This window comes from Labeo rohita, chromosome 20, assembly GCF_022985175.1.
Source record: "Labeo rohita strain BAU-BD-2019 chromosome 20, IGBB_LRoh.1.0, whole genome shotgun sequence".
In the NCBI taxonomy this organism is placed as follows: Eukaryota; Metazoa; Chordata; class Actinopteri; order Cypriniformes; family Cyprinidae; genus Labeo; species Labeo rohita.
In genome coordinates, this window is record NC_066888.1 from 25,019,395 (window position 1) to 25,035,479 (window position 16,085).

Genomic DNA, 16,085 nt, shown 5'->3' on the forward strand with positions numbered 1-16,085 from the left:
ACGAACCATGTTGAATAAAAACAGGAGGAAAGTAGCAATGTAGCGCTGTGGTTCATAGCTCGTTTTTTGGCCAGACTTGGCTTTTCCCCCCTCATCAAACAGGTTATTACACACAGCAACATAAAACTCAATATGTGCACCGGTGAAGAGGCCAAAAATGGCCTCTCAAATGCTTTAAAATCATAATTATCATTTGCACCACAAACAGGTGCCAAAAAAGTTGACTGCAGAAATGGGCTGTGTGCATTGAAATTAAGTCATTCAGTGAGCACAGAAACGTACCAGAAAAATATTCTGAAATAAAGTAACAGTTGGTTTGGAAGCAGATCATACCCCAATGCGTTCTAATGAATGTCTGCCACCTTCTTTTTTCTTTTGGCAAGTTTATTCTCTGAAAGCAGTTTTCCAGTTTTTAACGGACTAAAAGAAAACAACTTGGCTATAAGAAAATGCCCCCCAAAACAGACAGATGACCATACACTACTTGAAATTTTTACATTTCTATTTGCACACTGAAACAAAAGTATATACTATTGCATTCAGAACAACAATTCACAGGGAAAACATTTGGCATCTAATGACCGACTCTAATGTAATGTTTCTAACAGTAACCTGACTATGTCGAGTCCTTCACATTTAACACGACGGGCATTTCCTTATTGCTGAAATCATGAGGCTCTTGCAAGATCCAAATTTTGAAATCAAGTTTACACAGTGCATCGTTTCACTCAGAACATGTCATACACATTAATCTCGATTCTGATATATTAAAAATAAATAAGATCATTAAAAATATTTGCGCTTTGTCATCATATGTCCTAAGAGCACAAAGAAAGCATTTGCTTGATGATTTGGCATAGCGTTCACCAAAAATAGGGTTGATCCCATTTCAGCCCCTTTAAACAAATTAAAACTCCACATTTACAGATATTCTCGCTTCGAGAGAAGTAGCTGTAAGGGCTGAAGCCGTTAGATTTGCATTAGAAGCCTCCTATGAAGGTAGTGGAAAAAAGTGCATAGAAAAAACAACTTTCACCAGCATATTCAAGTGTTCTGATTTTAGGGAAACGTACGACCATTGCACACGGCACGTCAGCTGTCATTTGAGGTCTGTGCCTTGGCTTTGGTCAGAAAAAGTCTATGTCATTTGCGTACGCTTGACCAATTCGATCGTGCAATATAATGCAAATGTAACAGATGACTGCAAACTTGAGAACGGAAAACACTGCTGTCTAAAGAAGCAAACTAAAAGTGCCATGTGGCGGCTCCATATTTGGATGAAGATAAGTGGGAGGGGTTTTAGCACATGTTCCTATGCTGTATATTAGTGGCATGCTGTTATTGCTTTGCATGCACTCACATGATCATTCCACTCACGTCCATGCTTCGTACACATAAAAAAAAAAAAGTTTAAAAATTAAATAAATAGCCAGAACCAAAAAGAAACACCCCAAATGTAAGACCCACTTCCCACCTGGAGCACTGCCCACCAACAGCACCAGTCTCGTAGCTATATTATTTTGAAACGAATGCGTAGATGTATACAAACAGACAGACATACACACCAATGGAGACACGGATGAAGTGAGATTGGCAGAGGCTTCCTTGTCTTTTGGCAAAATGCCACTCGTTTCCAGTGGGTCAGAGTCAGGGTATGGCGCAGTGGCACAGTTTAGTCCTGGTGCCGAGATGCCCTGCGGTCAGCACACTACATCAGGGGCACTTAGAGTCCATCAGCAGGACCCCCTCTGTAATGACCGGGACCAGGACCGGGCAGGTGGCTCATTTCTGGGTGTTGTACGTGGACTGGCTGGCTGCGAAATGCATGGACTCTGAGGTGTTGACGGTGGAACTGGGCTGGATCAAAATAGGGACATTTGAGTCTACAAAAAAAATAAAATAAAATAAGTAAATAAAGGGACAGGATTAAGATCTGAATATCACGCCTTTAAAAGGTATATTTCACCCAAAAATGAAAATTTTGTCATTAAATTACTCACCGTTTTGTTGCTGCAAACCTGTAAGACCTTTGTTCATCTTCGGAATACAAATCAAGATATTTTAAATGAAATCAAAGAGCTTTCTGACCCTGCATAGAAAAGTTTAAAGCCCAGAAAGGTAGTAAGGACATTATTAAAATAGTCCATGTGACATCAATGCTACAAGAATATTTTTGTGTGCAACGGAAACAAAAATAATGACTTTATTCAACAGTTTCTTCTCTTCCGTGTCAAAAAGTATTCTCGTAGCTTCATAAAATTACGATTGAACCACTGAACCACCCTGAATGTTATAGTTGTATTGCTGTCTATACAGGGTCAGAAAGCTCTTGGATGTCATCAAATATATCTTCGTTGTGTTCCGAAGATGAACGAAGGCCTTACGGGTTTGGAACGACGTGAGGGTGAGTAATTAATGACAGAATTGTATTTTTGGGTGAACTAACCCTTCAAATACTTTAGCAAAACTACAAAGCAGTGCTCGACCAATACGGGTTTTGGACAATATCAAGATCAGAGTAGTCGATAAAATATAGATATTATCATATAATTTAATTATAATAAATATAATTATAGTAAATATATAAAAAGTAATATATATTATTTTTAAAAGTAAGTAGCTATATACAGTGGTGGCCAAAATGATTAGAACACTAGCATTTTCACCAGCTAAAAAATGGTTTCAAGTAGGGCTGTGTATTGCCAAGAATCTGGCGATACGATATGTATCACAATACAGGGGTTGCGATACAATATATTGCGATACACTGCGATACTGTAAACAAAGTGATATATTGGGATAAGAAAATATATTTATGATAACTATTTTTGACAGTATCCTCATTTTATGTGCCTTAAACTTTTAACAGTACTGTAGCTTTGCAGGTAGGTTTCTTGAAGAATCTTGGAGATGTTTTCACAGTTTGTTCTGGTTCTCCATATCATTCCAGACAGACTGGATGATGATGAGATCAGATCTCTGTGTGAAGCACTGGTTGTTGTCAGATTACTTGTGCAAACCAAAATCTCATTGGATTATTACAATTAAAGGCAAAATGAATGTTTGGAAATGTAAACTGATATCTTCTACTGACACACTACAGAAAAAGATAGAAATAACTGACTTAAAACCATTTTTAGCCAGTGAAAATACTAGTGTTCTAATAATTTTGGCCACCACTGTATATTTATATATTTTTTTATACTTGAATATTATAAACAAGAAAAGAAAATTTGCATTATCTATTGGCATGATTGTTGGTCATTTTTAAAATCACAAGAGAGAACTTCCACTTCTGTTCAATATCCAAGTGAACAACAAACTTAAAATGGCCAAAATATCAGCCAACATATCGGTCTACCGGTACAAGTTAAAGTAAATTACGTGCAGCATGCGTTCATGCAGATAAACGCATAGTCTTTGCCTAAGGTTTGCATGAAGCCATTACTTTTGAGGATTAGATAGCCAAAGGTTACTGGAGACACATTACCAGTAGGTTTTATGGTATGAGGGATATATGGGATGTCCTAGCAGGAAATATGCACACTAGGCCTACACTGTTCTCTATAGTGAAGCAGATCAGATGTTGTTTCCTGGGAATATGGCCTGAGGTGGTCACAGCTCTGCTCTAAGAAACATACCTCCCTTCCCTGATGCAGCTCTTCCCAATCACCGCCCCACTAACGGACAGCATCCAGGTGTAGCAAAGAATAAAAAGAGGATTTCTTAATTTATTAATTATATTACCTCTTATTAACTTTTGATATATATAGTTGGATTCAAAAGTTTATATAAACATTGCAGAATATTAATTATTTTACCACAATAAAAGGGATCATACAAAATGCGTGTTTTAATATATGCGTGTAAAATATGTTTAAATATAGTCCACAAGAGAAAATAAGAGTTAAATTATTATAAAATGACCCCATTTAAAAGTTTACATACACTACACTGTATCGATACCTTAATGATCCACAGAATTTTTTTTTTTTTGTTTAGTGATAGTTGTTCACAAGTCCCTTGTTTGTTTTGAACAGTTAAACTGCCTGCTGTTCTTCAGCATTTTTTTTTCTGCATTTTTGTGTATTTGAACCCTTTCCAACAATGACTATGATTTGAGATCCATCTTTGGATTCATATGCAACTATTACAGAAGGTTTAAACGCTCACTGATGCTTCAGAAGGAAACACAATGCATTAAGAGCTGGGGGGTGAATACTTTTTGAATTTGAAGATCAGGGTAAATTTAACTTATTTTCTCTCCTGTGAAACATGCAAGTACCTTTGTAGCTTATAGATATTTAGGCAAAATAAGAAAAATGCACATCTTCATGTTCAAAATTGTACACCCTTGGCTCTTAATGCATAATTTTTCCTAATAACTAAACAAAAAACAAAAAACAAAACAAAAAGAAAAACAGCTGTGCATCATTCAGGTAACAACACAGTATTAAGAATCAAGTATATGTAAACGTTTGAACGGGGTAATTTTTATAAATTCAACTATTATTTTCTCTGTGGACTACATGTAAACATCTTTTATGTGAAATATCTTATTTAGGTCTGTACTAAATAAAAATGCATGCATTTTGTATGATGCCTCTTATTTTGGTAAAATAATTAACATTTAGCAGATTCTGCAAGGTGTATGTGAACTTTTGACCTCAACTGTATATCCTAGCTATACACACAAAAAAATTTTTTTTTATATATTCCTTGTTTAAACAGAGAGGCAAAAGAAAAATTGTGACATAAAACAGTAGTGGGATGGTAAAACAGAAGTGTGAGGTGAGATGAAATTGACTGCTGAACAGATGGCCGTGTGACAGGCCAGCAGTGCATCTGTACGAGACGGCTCATGCTGATTGCGTTTCTATCGATGAGATCCACCTGCTTTGACAGCTTTGCTTCATCCTGATGCAACCTTCTCAACAGAAATCCCTTTTCCTGCTGACTCACCCTCACTGGCCTTCTAACATCCTCTAATATGGCTGGATAATAATATTTATATTTCTAAAGCCACTTTTTATAATCATATTATTAATAACAAATATTTTTTGACAATTATTCTGTTATTATTACTGATATATTACATATACAGTCATTCATTTCTCAGCTGTGTGTTTTGGCTCTATCATAAACTAAAGGGTCAGATGGTGTCCTTCCACCTCCTGGTCAATAAACTCCAAACCTACAGGAGGCTCAAAGTACTTGGCAGAAAAAGGCTTGGCCTGACAACATGCAAAACAAGGATATCCACAGCACGCACATGCAAAGCATTAGGTTCATGCATGGGCCTAGTAAAGCAAACACAACTCGAGATCTCAAGATCTGTAATGCAGGTCACTGGCTTTGGTTTTCAGTTCAATGCATAGTCTTTCAGTGCATCAAGTTGCTTAATAAGGAAAACATTTGGTCAATTTAATGAGACTTAAGCCTCAGTGAGGTTACCAAGAGGCTGGGTCATATTAAAGGTCTGAAAACCAGGTCCAATGACTACCTCAAAGTCTTCATTAGAGCAAACACAAATAGCAAATGCTGTGCATTAATCCAAATGTTAGTGAAAGACAGTGCTGTGAATCACGGACAAACACAAGGTTGTGTATGTAGACAATCACAATGGAGTGACTCATGCTGTCAATGAACATTCAGAGTCTTACAAGTCATTTTGAATCCGGTATAGTTTCACTGCAGATTTCTAGACCAGGACTAGGTACAGGCTGGACAATAATTATTGTTTCACCTGTCGAGTAAAAAGGAAACCATTATCTTAAATTACAGGTCACATGAAGGGTTTCATTGTAATGTATTCATCCCAGTTGTTAGGATGACCCAATCTTTATATCCTTAAAATTGAGCTTTTGTAATATATTCATAAATATAAAAGAAATCACTTTTAAATACTTAAGTAGGCATTTTTAAAGGATTACTTCACTCCAGAATTAAAAATTGCTCATATTTTAGTCACCCCCATGTCATCCAAATTTATGTGTTTCTTTCTTCAGTAGAAAAGAAATTAAGTTTTTGAGGAAACACTGCAGGATTTTTCTCCATATAGTGGACTTCAATGGGGATCAGGGGGGTTGAAGGTCCAAATTGCAGTTTCAACGCAGTTTCAAAGGGCTCTACACAATCCCAGCTGAGGTATAAGGGTCTTATGTAGCAAAACGATTTGTCATTAAAAATTAAAAAAAATTGCATACTTTTTAACCCCAAATGCTCGTCTTTCACTAGCGTTGCAATGTGCGTCTACAACTTTGGAAAGGTCACGCTTGGTTAGTTCTAGTAAAGAGTGTTTGTCTTTGCACGTTCGCTTCGTAAACACTAGGTCGGTACTTTTGCCTACATCACATGTGACCTTTCCAATGAGACTACGTAATGTGTAAAGTCAAGCTAGTGCAAGATGAGCATTTGTGGTTGAATTTTTTTTTTTGTTTGTTTTGTTTCCAGAAAAATGACCAATTGTTTGGCTCTTATTAAATAAGACTCTTATTTCCCAGCTGGGATTGTGCAGAGCCTTTTGAAGAGGCACTGAAACTGCAATTTGGACCTTTTCATCACATTGAAGTCCACTATACGGAGAAAAATCCTGGAATGTTTACCTCACAAACCTTAATTTCTTTTCGACTAAAGAAAGAGAGAAATGAACATCTTGGATGACATGGGGTGAGTAAATTATCAGGAAATTGTAATTCTGGAGTAAACTAATTTATTTAGAACAACAGGATATGTACATAAAACTCTAAACACAAAAACTTTTGTGAATTATACAGGCTCAAAACCTGTAACGTGCCAGTATCTCTTGTCTACTCAGCTTGACTGTCATACATTTGCCAGTGCTAAATTTAGACACAACGTAATTGACCAAACACTTTCTGCCTGCACTCCATAAATAATATAAAAGCTATATTAGCATCAGGAAGACAAGAGGTGCTCAATACCCAACGTCCTAGATGACTGATACATACATCTCCTGAACGCTCAAAATGTCTATCAGGGAAACGACCAAGGACAGACAAGTGAAATGTGTCCCGTCTCATCTGACACTTCATTCATTTCAGTATTAAACGTGAAGATAAACTGCATGCACCTTCAAGTCATTTCAAACACTAGATTAGACCAGAATACAGATCTGGACTATTAATATAAAATGCTGTGCAACATTGGAAGTTGATGGGTGATTCTGACTATTCAATTTGATATGATCTAAGGCAATCCATCATCTTCTAGACTATGCAACATCCTCAGTGATATTTCTCTCACATTTAAAGGACTAGAAAGTAAGAGAACATTTATGAGCACATTTTTTACCATCACAACTTGATTTTTTAAATTCTTATGCTGAAATCTCTAACGTAAGTCTGAGCAATTATAATAAATAAACAATCCCAGAGAGCACCCCAACAAAAGCACTGACATTTATATATACAAAATCAGAGTTATAAATAGCTGCATGTTGTGTGTTTTTGCTTGATCTGTTAAATTTGTTCCTGCTGTTCATGCCACCTGAGCAACATCACGTGGCTCTACTGAGACAGCAGAGATTATCAGACACCTCCTCAACCGTGGCTGAGGCTTCAGCATTGTTTTTAGCAAAGCCTAGCTAGTCTTCCCTTGTAGAGAGACATTATATAGACAGCAGTGATAGATATCAATAAATCAATTCAGTGCATATTTTACTACATAAATGCAAGTTATTACTTTCAATTATGGGACTTTCTTTCAAAAAACAAAACAAAAACAAACAAACAAAAAAACTTGAACGGTAGTGTACATAAATACAGCTGAGGTCAAGAGTTTGCGTCCCCCTTTCAGAATCATTAAAAATGTTAATTATTTGACCAAAATAAGAGGGATCATACAACATGCATGTTATTTTTTATTTAGTACTGACCTGAGTAAGATATTTCACACAGAAGATGTTTACATGTAGTCCACAAGAGAAAATAATAGTTAAATTTATTAAAATGACTGTTCAGAAGTTTAATGTGTCGTTACCGGAATGATCCACAGCTGTGTTTTTTCGTTTAGTGATAGTTGTTAATGAGTCCCTTGATTGTCCTGAACAGTTCAACTGCATGGTGTTCCCACAAATTCTTTGATTTTTCAGCATTTTTGTGTATTTGAACCCTTTCCAACAATGAATGTATGATTTGGAAATCCATCTTTTCACACGGAGGACAACTGAGGGATTCATATGCAACTATTACAGAAGGTTCAAACACTCACTGATGCTCCAGAAGGAAACATAATGCATTAAAAGCTGGGGGGTTAAAACTTTTTGAATTTGAAGATCAAGGTAAATGTAACTTATTTAGTCTTCTTGGAAACATGCAACTATCTTCTGTAGATTCTGAAGGGCAGTACTAAATGAAAAAATATGATATTTAGGCTAAATAAGAAAAAATGTACACATCTTCATTCTGTTCAAAGGTTTTCACCCCTGGCTTTTAATGCATGTTTTTTCCCTTCTGGCGCATCAGAGAGCATTTGAACCTTCTGTAATAGTTGCATACGAGTCCCTCAGTTGCCCTCCCCTGAAAAGATGGATCTCAAAATCATACAGTGATTGTTGGAAAGGGTTCAAATACACAAAAATGCTGGAAAAATCTAAGAATTTGTGGGAACTGAAGGATTTTCCTGATGAACAGCAGGCAGTTTAACTGTTCAGGACAAACAAGGGACTCATGAACAACTATCACTAAACAAAAAACACAGCTGTGCATCATTTAGGTATCAACACAGTATTAAGAATCAAGGGGATGTAAACTTTTGAGCTGGGTCATTTTATAAATTCAACAATTATTTTCTCTTGTGGACTATATGTAAACCTCTTTTACAGGAAATGTCTTATTTAGGTCAGTACCAAATAAATAACATGCATTTTGTATGATCCCTCTTATTTTGGTACAATAATTAACGTTTAATGTTTCTGAAAGGAGGATTGCAAACTTTTGACCTCAACTGTATAAACACAAAGTACTGACAGGTTCATTGAGTTCATTCAGTAAAGTATTTATCAGAGTGATTTAAACTGGTAATTCCTGAATTCTAAGTCATTTGAACAATTCAACTATCAAAAAAAGATGGTTACCAGAGTCAGACCAAAACACATACGTCCCCTTCCAACCAACTCTAGGCTCACCTCCTCCATCCTGCTCTGCTTTGATCTGGGCCTCCAGGTCTTCTGGGTCCACATACTGGTAGTTCTCATCCTCCTCTGGTGGTTTGCACTTTCCACAGCAGAAACAGCAGCAGCAACAGCAGCAGCAACAGGAGGAAACGGCACAGCACATGACCATAGCCTGGAACAAAGACACAGACCTCAGATCAGAGACATCTCTCTTGGAAAGGAACATGTTTAATGCCACAGTGATGGGAGAAGTTTGCAAGATGCTGCAACCAGCTACAAGTCAGTTCTAGTTGGTCAGTCACTATATTTGTCATGCTAGGAAGTTTAAGGAGCTTTTTGAAAGCTCCTAAGAAGAAACACAAGGGAAATGATTGGCAAAAAACAAAGCACATCAGCGTTTATTTATAGCTTTGTAGATCAAAACAGGCTGGTGCATTTTAATCAGGCTCAGCTGTCTTGCTTTCCGCATTGAGACTATTAGAGAAAATTATCACATGTGGATCAAAACTCATCATCTATAAAGTTAATTCAGAATGTAGCATCTCAAAGAGAACAAAGCTTTCTAAGTAATGTCCGTTCTGTTCAGATTATGGGAGCAGATTCCAATTTCCAATCATTCTGCTCCGCCAAGTACTGACAGTGCTAAACGTTGTTTATTTTTGATCATCATCGTTCCAATAATATTTCACAAATTTTCTTTTAGAAAACAGATTTTCAAAAAAGAAAATGGCATCTGAGTGTAAGTAAACAATTTCAGAAAGTCACTTTAGGCCAGCACACTGAGTTTACAGTAAAGACAATCGGTAACATAGACCCTTTATTTACTGATGTATGAAAAAGCTGTTTATAGGTAAACAAGCTCTCACCTTGAACCACCACTTTGACATGAGGAAGTAGTATTTGACACTCTCTTCTCCGAACTGCTCGGACACGTAGAGCCCCATTGAACCATACTCATCGTAGATCTTGCGCTTGGTCTCATCAGTGAGGATTGAGTTGGCATTGTTGATTTCTTTGAACTTTTCGGCAGCTTCAGGGTTGTCTGGATTCTTGTCTGGATGGTATTTCAGAGCCAGTTTTCTGTAAAAAAAAAAAAAAAAAAAAAAAAAACTTTGTGAGTCCAGAATCTCTTGCAGAAACAATTTTTGCAGAACATACAACTGTTGAAATGATGAATGAAACAATTAATCAAATTTTGATTTTGTATATCATGTGTATGCAAAATACATAAAAATTGGAAGGAAAAAAACAATACACTTTTCTTTTGTTTTTAATTTTTGTATTTTGCAGAACTATGGTATACACTACCAGTCAAAAGTTTTTGAAAAGCAAGATCTTTTTTTTTAATGTTTTTTTTTAAAGTCTCTTCTGCTCACCAAGGCTGCATTTATTTCATTCAAAGTACAGCAAAAACAGCAAAATTGTGAAATATTTTTACTATTAAAAATAAAGGTTTTCTATTTGAATATGTTTTAAAATAAAATAAATTGTAAAATAAAGTCAAATAAAATGTAATTTATTCCTGTGATTTCAAAGCTGAATTTTTAGCATCATTACTCCAGTCACATGATCCATCAGAAATCATTCTAATATTCTGCTCAAAAAGCATTTATTATTATTATGATTATTATTATTATTATTATTATTATTATGTTGAAAACAGCTGAGTAGATTTTTTCAGGTTTATTTGATGAATGGAAAGTTCAGAAGAACAGAATTTATCTGAAATAGAAATCTTCCGTAACATCATTAATGTCTTTAATATCACTTTTGATCAATTTAAAGCAGCCTTGCTAAATAAAAGTATTAATTTCTATAATTTCTTTTCCAAAATAAATAAATAAATAAAATAGTAATTATACTGACTCCACGCTTTTGAATGGTATAGTGTATAATGTTACAAAAGCTTTTTATTTCAGATAAATGCTGATCTCTGGATATTTCTATTAATCAAAAAAAAATCCTGAAAAAAAAAGTGCTCCACTGTTTTGAATATTGATAATACTAATAAAAAATGTTTCTTGAACAGCAAAATATGCATACTGAAATGATTTCTAAAGGATCTTGTGACACTGTAGACTGGAGTAATGATGGTGAAAATTTAGCTTTGATTACAAGAATAAATTACATTTTAAAATATATTCAAATAGAAAGCAGTTATTTTAAATAGTAAAAATATTTCACAATATTAATGCTTTTTTTGTATTTTGGATCAAATATATGGCTTAGTGAGCAGAATTTCTTTAAAAAAAAAAAAAAAAAAAAAAAAAAAGAAATTAAAAAATCTTACTGTTCAAAAAAAAAAAACTTTTGACTGGTAGTGTACTAAATCAAAATTTGATTAATCACCTCATTATATACATATAATGAAAGAAGTTTTGTCAGAATCAAGGCAAACAGTTATCGCATTAAAGTAAAGAGACATCTTTTGTTTGGATTTAGAAATAATAAATGATACAATGCTGAACATAAAACATTAGAATAATTTATTAATAAATATTTGTAAACAATTTTTGCCAAATGTAATTACAATTCATTTTTGTTTAATTTTAAATTAAAATAATAAAAAATAATTAAAAGGAAACATTTTCTATTTATTACTAGTAAATATTATTTTTAAATCACTTGTATAAAACTGGAATAAATATTGAATAAAAATGAATAAAATATTAATATGCTAAAATAAATGGTAAATTTAGAGATTATAGTGCAATAATTGGCAGTTTGATAGCAGCCTCGAATCTTTACAAACAGGTTAAAAATATTTGAGTGTACCTGTAGGCTCTTTTAATATCCTCTGCTGTGGCCCCTTTCTCCAGTCCCAGCACCTTGTATAAACTGTCCCCTGTAGTAGACATCTTCCTCTGAGGCCTGTCAGAGGGCGGCTTGGCGTCTGCCATGATTTACTGCTGGAGAACAGGAAGAAAGAGACAGAATTACACATTTGCATGTTAAAAAATCGTGGCCAATAGAAGCTGCTTTCTAAAGAACTCAGCTTCACATTATTGACATATAGAACAATGTACACAGCCAAAGCAAGCGGAAAGCACTCAGCTTTATTTTAACAACACACTGTGCGAACACAAGGTGTGGCCAAGGTGAATCCTGTGTTCATGTTGAAAAAAAACAGGCGCAGTTGTCAGATGCTTATCCATCAGGATGTTTCGTTCATTAGCACAGGATGCAATGGTGGGCAAAGCAACAGCTTCCCCCCTTCTCAATGCCTTTGCTTAAGATGATTATGTTTTGCTGATCTCACAGATTACAACTCCATGTTGACAAAGGCTATTAGACACTTGTATACACATGACACCTTCTCAGATCATGAAAGCCTATTTTAAGTGGTTTAAACACTGAAGGGTCAACAGAATGTGGATCTTTATGAGACATACCCTGCTAAACCACATCACCGCTATTGTGAAATGCTTATCATCAAGTTTAAACAGGCACACATTCTTTAAACTTTAACATTTAAAATGTTACAAAAGATTTCCATTTCAAATAAATGCTGTTCTTTTTTTAACTTCCGTGAAAAAAAATATATATATATTTGAGCAAATCAGCATATCAGAATGATTTCTAAAGAATCATGTGACACTAAACATGGCTGAAAATTCAGCTTTTACCTTCTTTATACATTCTTACATATGGTTATTGAAGAAATAATGAGATTTTACATTAAAAAAACTCTACTGCTGCACTATTCCATCTTTCCATGTTCCAAACCTCTAAGCCAAAATGACTTTTTTTTTTTGAAGCTTGAAATAATTCAAATCATTCATTCGAGAAAAAGTTGGAGGCAGTTAACAGATGATCACACAGCCAGAGGTATCACAAGCTGCTAAAACAATCAAAAGACAGATTCTTCATTAGAGAATGCAGCACACTAGAAAGCCGAACATTCACCCGTATCAGACTGCAGCTGTATGAGCTTCAGATGAACCTCTGTTCATCAAGCTGTAAGCTTATCCCTGGCTTAACTCTACAGTCAATGTATTTCACACGAATCTAGCGGCTGTGCCACGTCTAATGAGAACGACACTAATCACACAGGTCACTTTCTTCCAGATGATGACAACTGGCTCAGTACTCCTAAATGAAGGAACTTTATATGCCAGTTCAATTCAACACTCAGTTTACTGAGCAGCACAAAATTGTTAGAAACAACAAGCCCTTTCCAAGCTCAAGTAGCTAATATAATAATATGATTTCCACAATTTTGCCAGGCATTTGAAAACACAGGTGGCTTTGAGGTTATAACTTTTATTTGGCAGTAAAGACACTTATAATGTAACCAAAAAAATAATATTTCAAATAAATGCAATTCTTTTGAACTTGCTATTCATCAAAGAATGATGGAAAAAAAAGTATCACGGTTTCCACAAGCACCAAATCAGCAAATTAAAATGATTTCTGAAGGATCATGTGACACTGAAGACTTGAGTAAAGGCTGATGAAAATTCAGCTTTACAGAAATCACAGAAATAAATGATACTTTAACATATATTCAATTAGAAATTAGTTATTGTAATTTGTAATAATATTTTACAATAGAGTGTTTTCACGACACGTCATTAAACGGCCATATTGATGGCACTGAATGCAAACAATGCCACTGAAATGAATGAAACTCGATTTATTGCTGCTGAAAACGGTCAGTTATTGTCATGTTTTGGGCTGTACTAATTGGTCGGATTATGAAATACATTTGGAGTACTATAGACTGCCAAAAGTTATAACAAAAAAAACTATCTGAGGAACAAAAGGTGTTTGTGGTTGGTCAAATTGAATCAGGATTTCCATGTTTGTTCTTATTTCCAGTCAGGTAGGTGAAAGACTAATATCTTAATTAATACTGCCCGTACGTATCTTTATAACCTATTAACTTTAGTTGTCAAAATATTGCGCCCTTTCCTGCTTACTAAGTCCTTCTCTATATGATTTACACCGCATAATTAAGCAGAACAACATATTCAGTACTTACATTAACCGTGCAATCCATGCTATTGTTTACATCTGAGTATCTCCAATATGGCCAAGCATTCAGATAACTGACCAGTGGGTGATTTAATCTCAATTTTTTTTTTATATGAAGCATGAACAACAAAACATAATAAAGACCTATTTGAATTTCATCTGCACACAATTTCTTTGCACTGCAGGCCTGACATTAATATTCAATCCACCTTGATTCTCTCCAAAGTGGCTCCTGAAAAATGGTCGATTGGTCAAACTCAAATAGTACTAGTAGTAAATCATTACCTCCCCTCTCAAAGATCAGGTAGGCATGTGTTTTATCCAACCTTGAAATACACTCACATAATGGCATATCTCAAAAACTATGCTACTACTCAAAACAGCGGTTCCAAAAGAAGTGGACAATACTGTTTATTAGAAATAGAAAGTGATATCCTTTGCTCAACTTCATTCGCTTTCACAACAGTTCTACATCAATAGTTTTCATGCACTTGTCAACTACCTGAAGAAAAACACGCGTTAACTCCCATTCGCTGCAACTAAACACATCTGGGTTGCGTCTTGTGACGTCATGTGTTCATTGATAAGGTTTATTTTTATCTTGTCGCGGATGTGCATCTGAGGTATTATCACAGTCATCATATTTACACTACTTGTTGGCTGTTGTAACGGACGTATGTCCTTGTGAAACTATAATCCAATCCTAATCCAGTACAGATTACTATACCCTTCAGACGCTGTATTTTCCTTCAATTTTACAGCTAAACCATGCCCTGTTTGGTTTAACCTGGACAAGAGCAACTACAAACAATCTCTAAATCTCAGTTAACACAGGTAAACATAGAGTTTATTCATCTTTATGTGGGATTATTGATAAATCTGGACAGAACTGAAAGGAAAGCACGAAGACTCGACTGGCTAATTCACACCTAGTGTCAACAAAACCACTTAGTGTATAAAACCTTCAACAGATTTACATTCACAAAACACCTAGTATGTAATCCATACACGATATTGTCTGGTTTATGGGTTCGTTAATAATTCGCAATTACTTTTATCGATGAAGCAAACGGCTGACTAGGCAGCTAGCATTAGCACGCTTAGCCACGACAGCAGATTTCTGCAGAATTTGAGTCGCAAATTTAAACACAGTCGATTTAAACTCACCTTGAACTGGGTGGTAATATGATATAATCAACTGTGGCTGAATCATAGAGGACTCAGCCGAGTGGTTCTGTAGATATCCTATGTACAGCTCCTCATTGCTATCGCCGCATGTCCTCCCTTGAAAGTGTACAGCGCTCTGAGGACGCGCTTGATTATTAGAGTCGACTCTTTAAACTGAGTCTCCAACACGTTCGACTCCTTTGAAAGTGGGTGCGCAGGGACGAATGATTCATCGGAGTCGAATGCTTATCAGAGTCGACTCTCGTTCTGTGGATTATGATCGTAGAATGCCATTGGGCGTAATCGATGCTTTGACTTTTTTGAACTACGCAAATGACTCCAGAGCCGATTCTTTTATGAATAACGGTTAATATAACATTTTCAACAGTCAAAGCAAGACGACACGTTAAATACACCACACATAAGAAGCAAGCGTTGAATTTATGATTTACACCGAGTAAAATCAAGTGGGAAAATATTCAGGCTTTATGTAGTTTTAGTTTTTCATAATAAAAGCCTGAAGAGCGGAGTTTAGTATTGACGTAAATTTGTAGGCCATGCGTTCCTACGGTTATTTCCCTTTTGTAATACACACATTATAAATACCAAAAACAAGAATACTACTCAAATAAATGAAACGATGACAATAAAATGATTCTATTTTCAGCTGTTTCAGTTTTACTTTTAGGCAAAGTGTAAACTGCCAGTTTATAAAGCAACACATACCAATTTTCTTCCTAATTTGACACACATCATTTGTTGTGTGTACTTGCACTTAATGCATATTTTCCTTATGCATTAATTA

The 16,085-nt window shown here is 35.2% G+C and overlaps 1 protein-coding gene across 5 annotated transcripts; it reads right to left on the reverse strand.

Annotated features, from left to right (window-relative positions):
* Positions 1-1,237: 1,237 nt before the first annotated feature.
* Positions 1,238-15,441, reverse strand: dnajc5ga (DnaJ (Hsp40) homolog, subfamily C, member 5 gamma a). Of its 5 annotated transcripts, XM_051137767.1 has the most exons (7): positions 15,281-15,439; positions 11,912-12,045; positions 10,003-10,216; positions 9,149-9,308; positions 5,664-5,746; positions 3,642-3,680; positions 1,238-1,883 (listed from the first exon to the last, which is right to left on the reverse strand). In XM_051137767.1, exons 2-5 carry the CDS (start codon positions 12,034-12,036, stop codon positions 5,667-5,669), a joined length of 579 nt encoding a protein of 192 aa, XP_050993724.1. In that variant the 5' UTR covers positions 12,037-12,045; positions 15,281-15,439; the 3' UTR covers positions 1,238-1,883; positions 3,642-3,680; positions 5,664-5,666. The 5 variants fall into 5 exon arrangements, with proteins under 5 accessions (XP_050993724.1, XP_050993725.1, XP_050993723.1 ...); XM_051137768.1 differs by lacking the exon at positions 5,664-5,746; XM_051137766.1 differs by lacking the exon at positions 3,642-3,680.
* Positions 15,442-16,085: the final 644 nt, after the last annotated feature.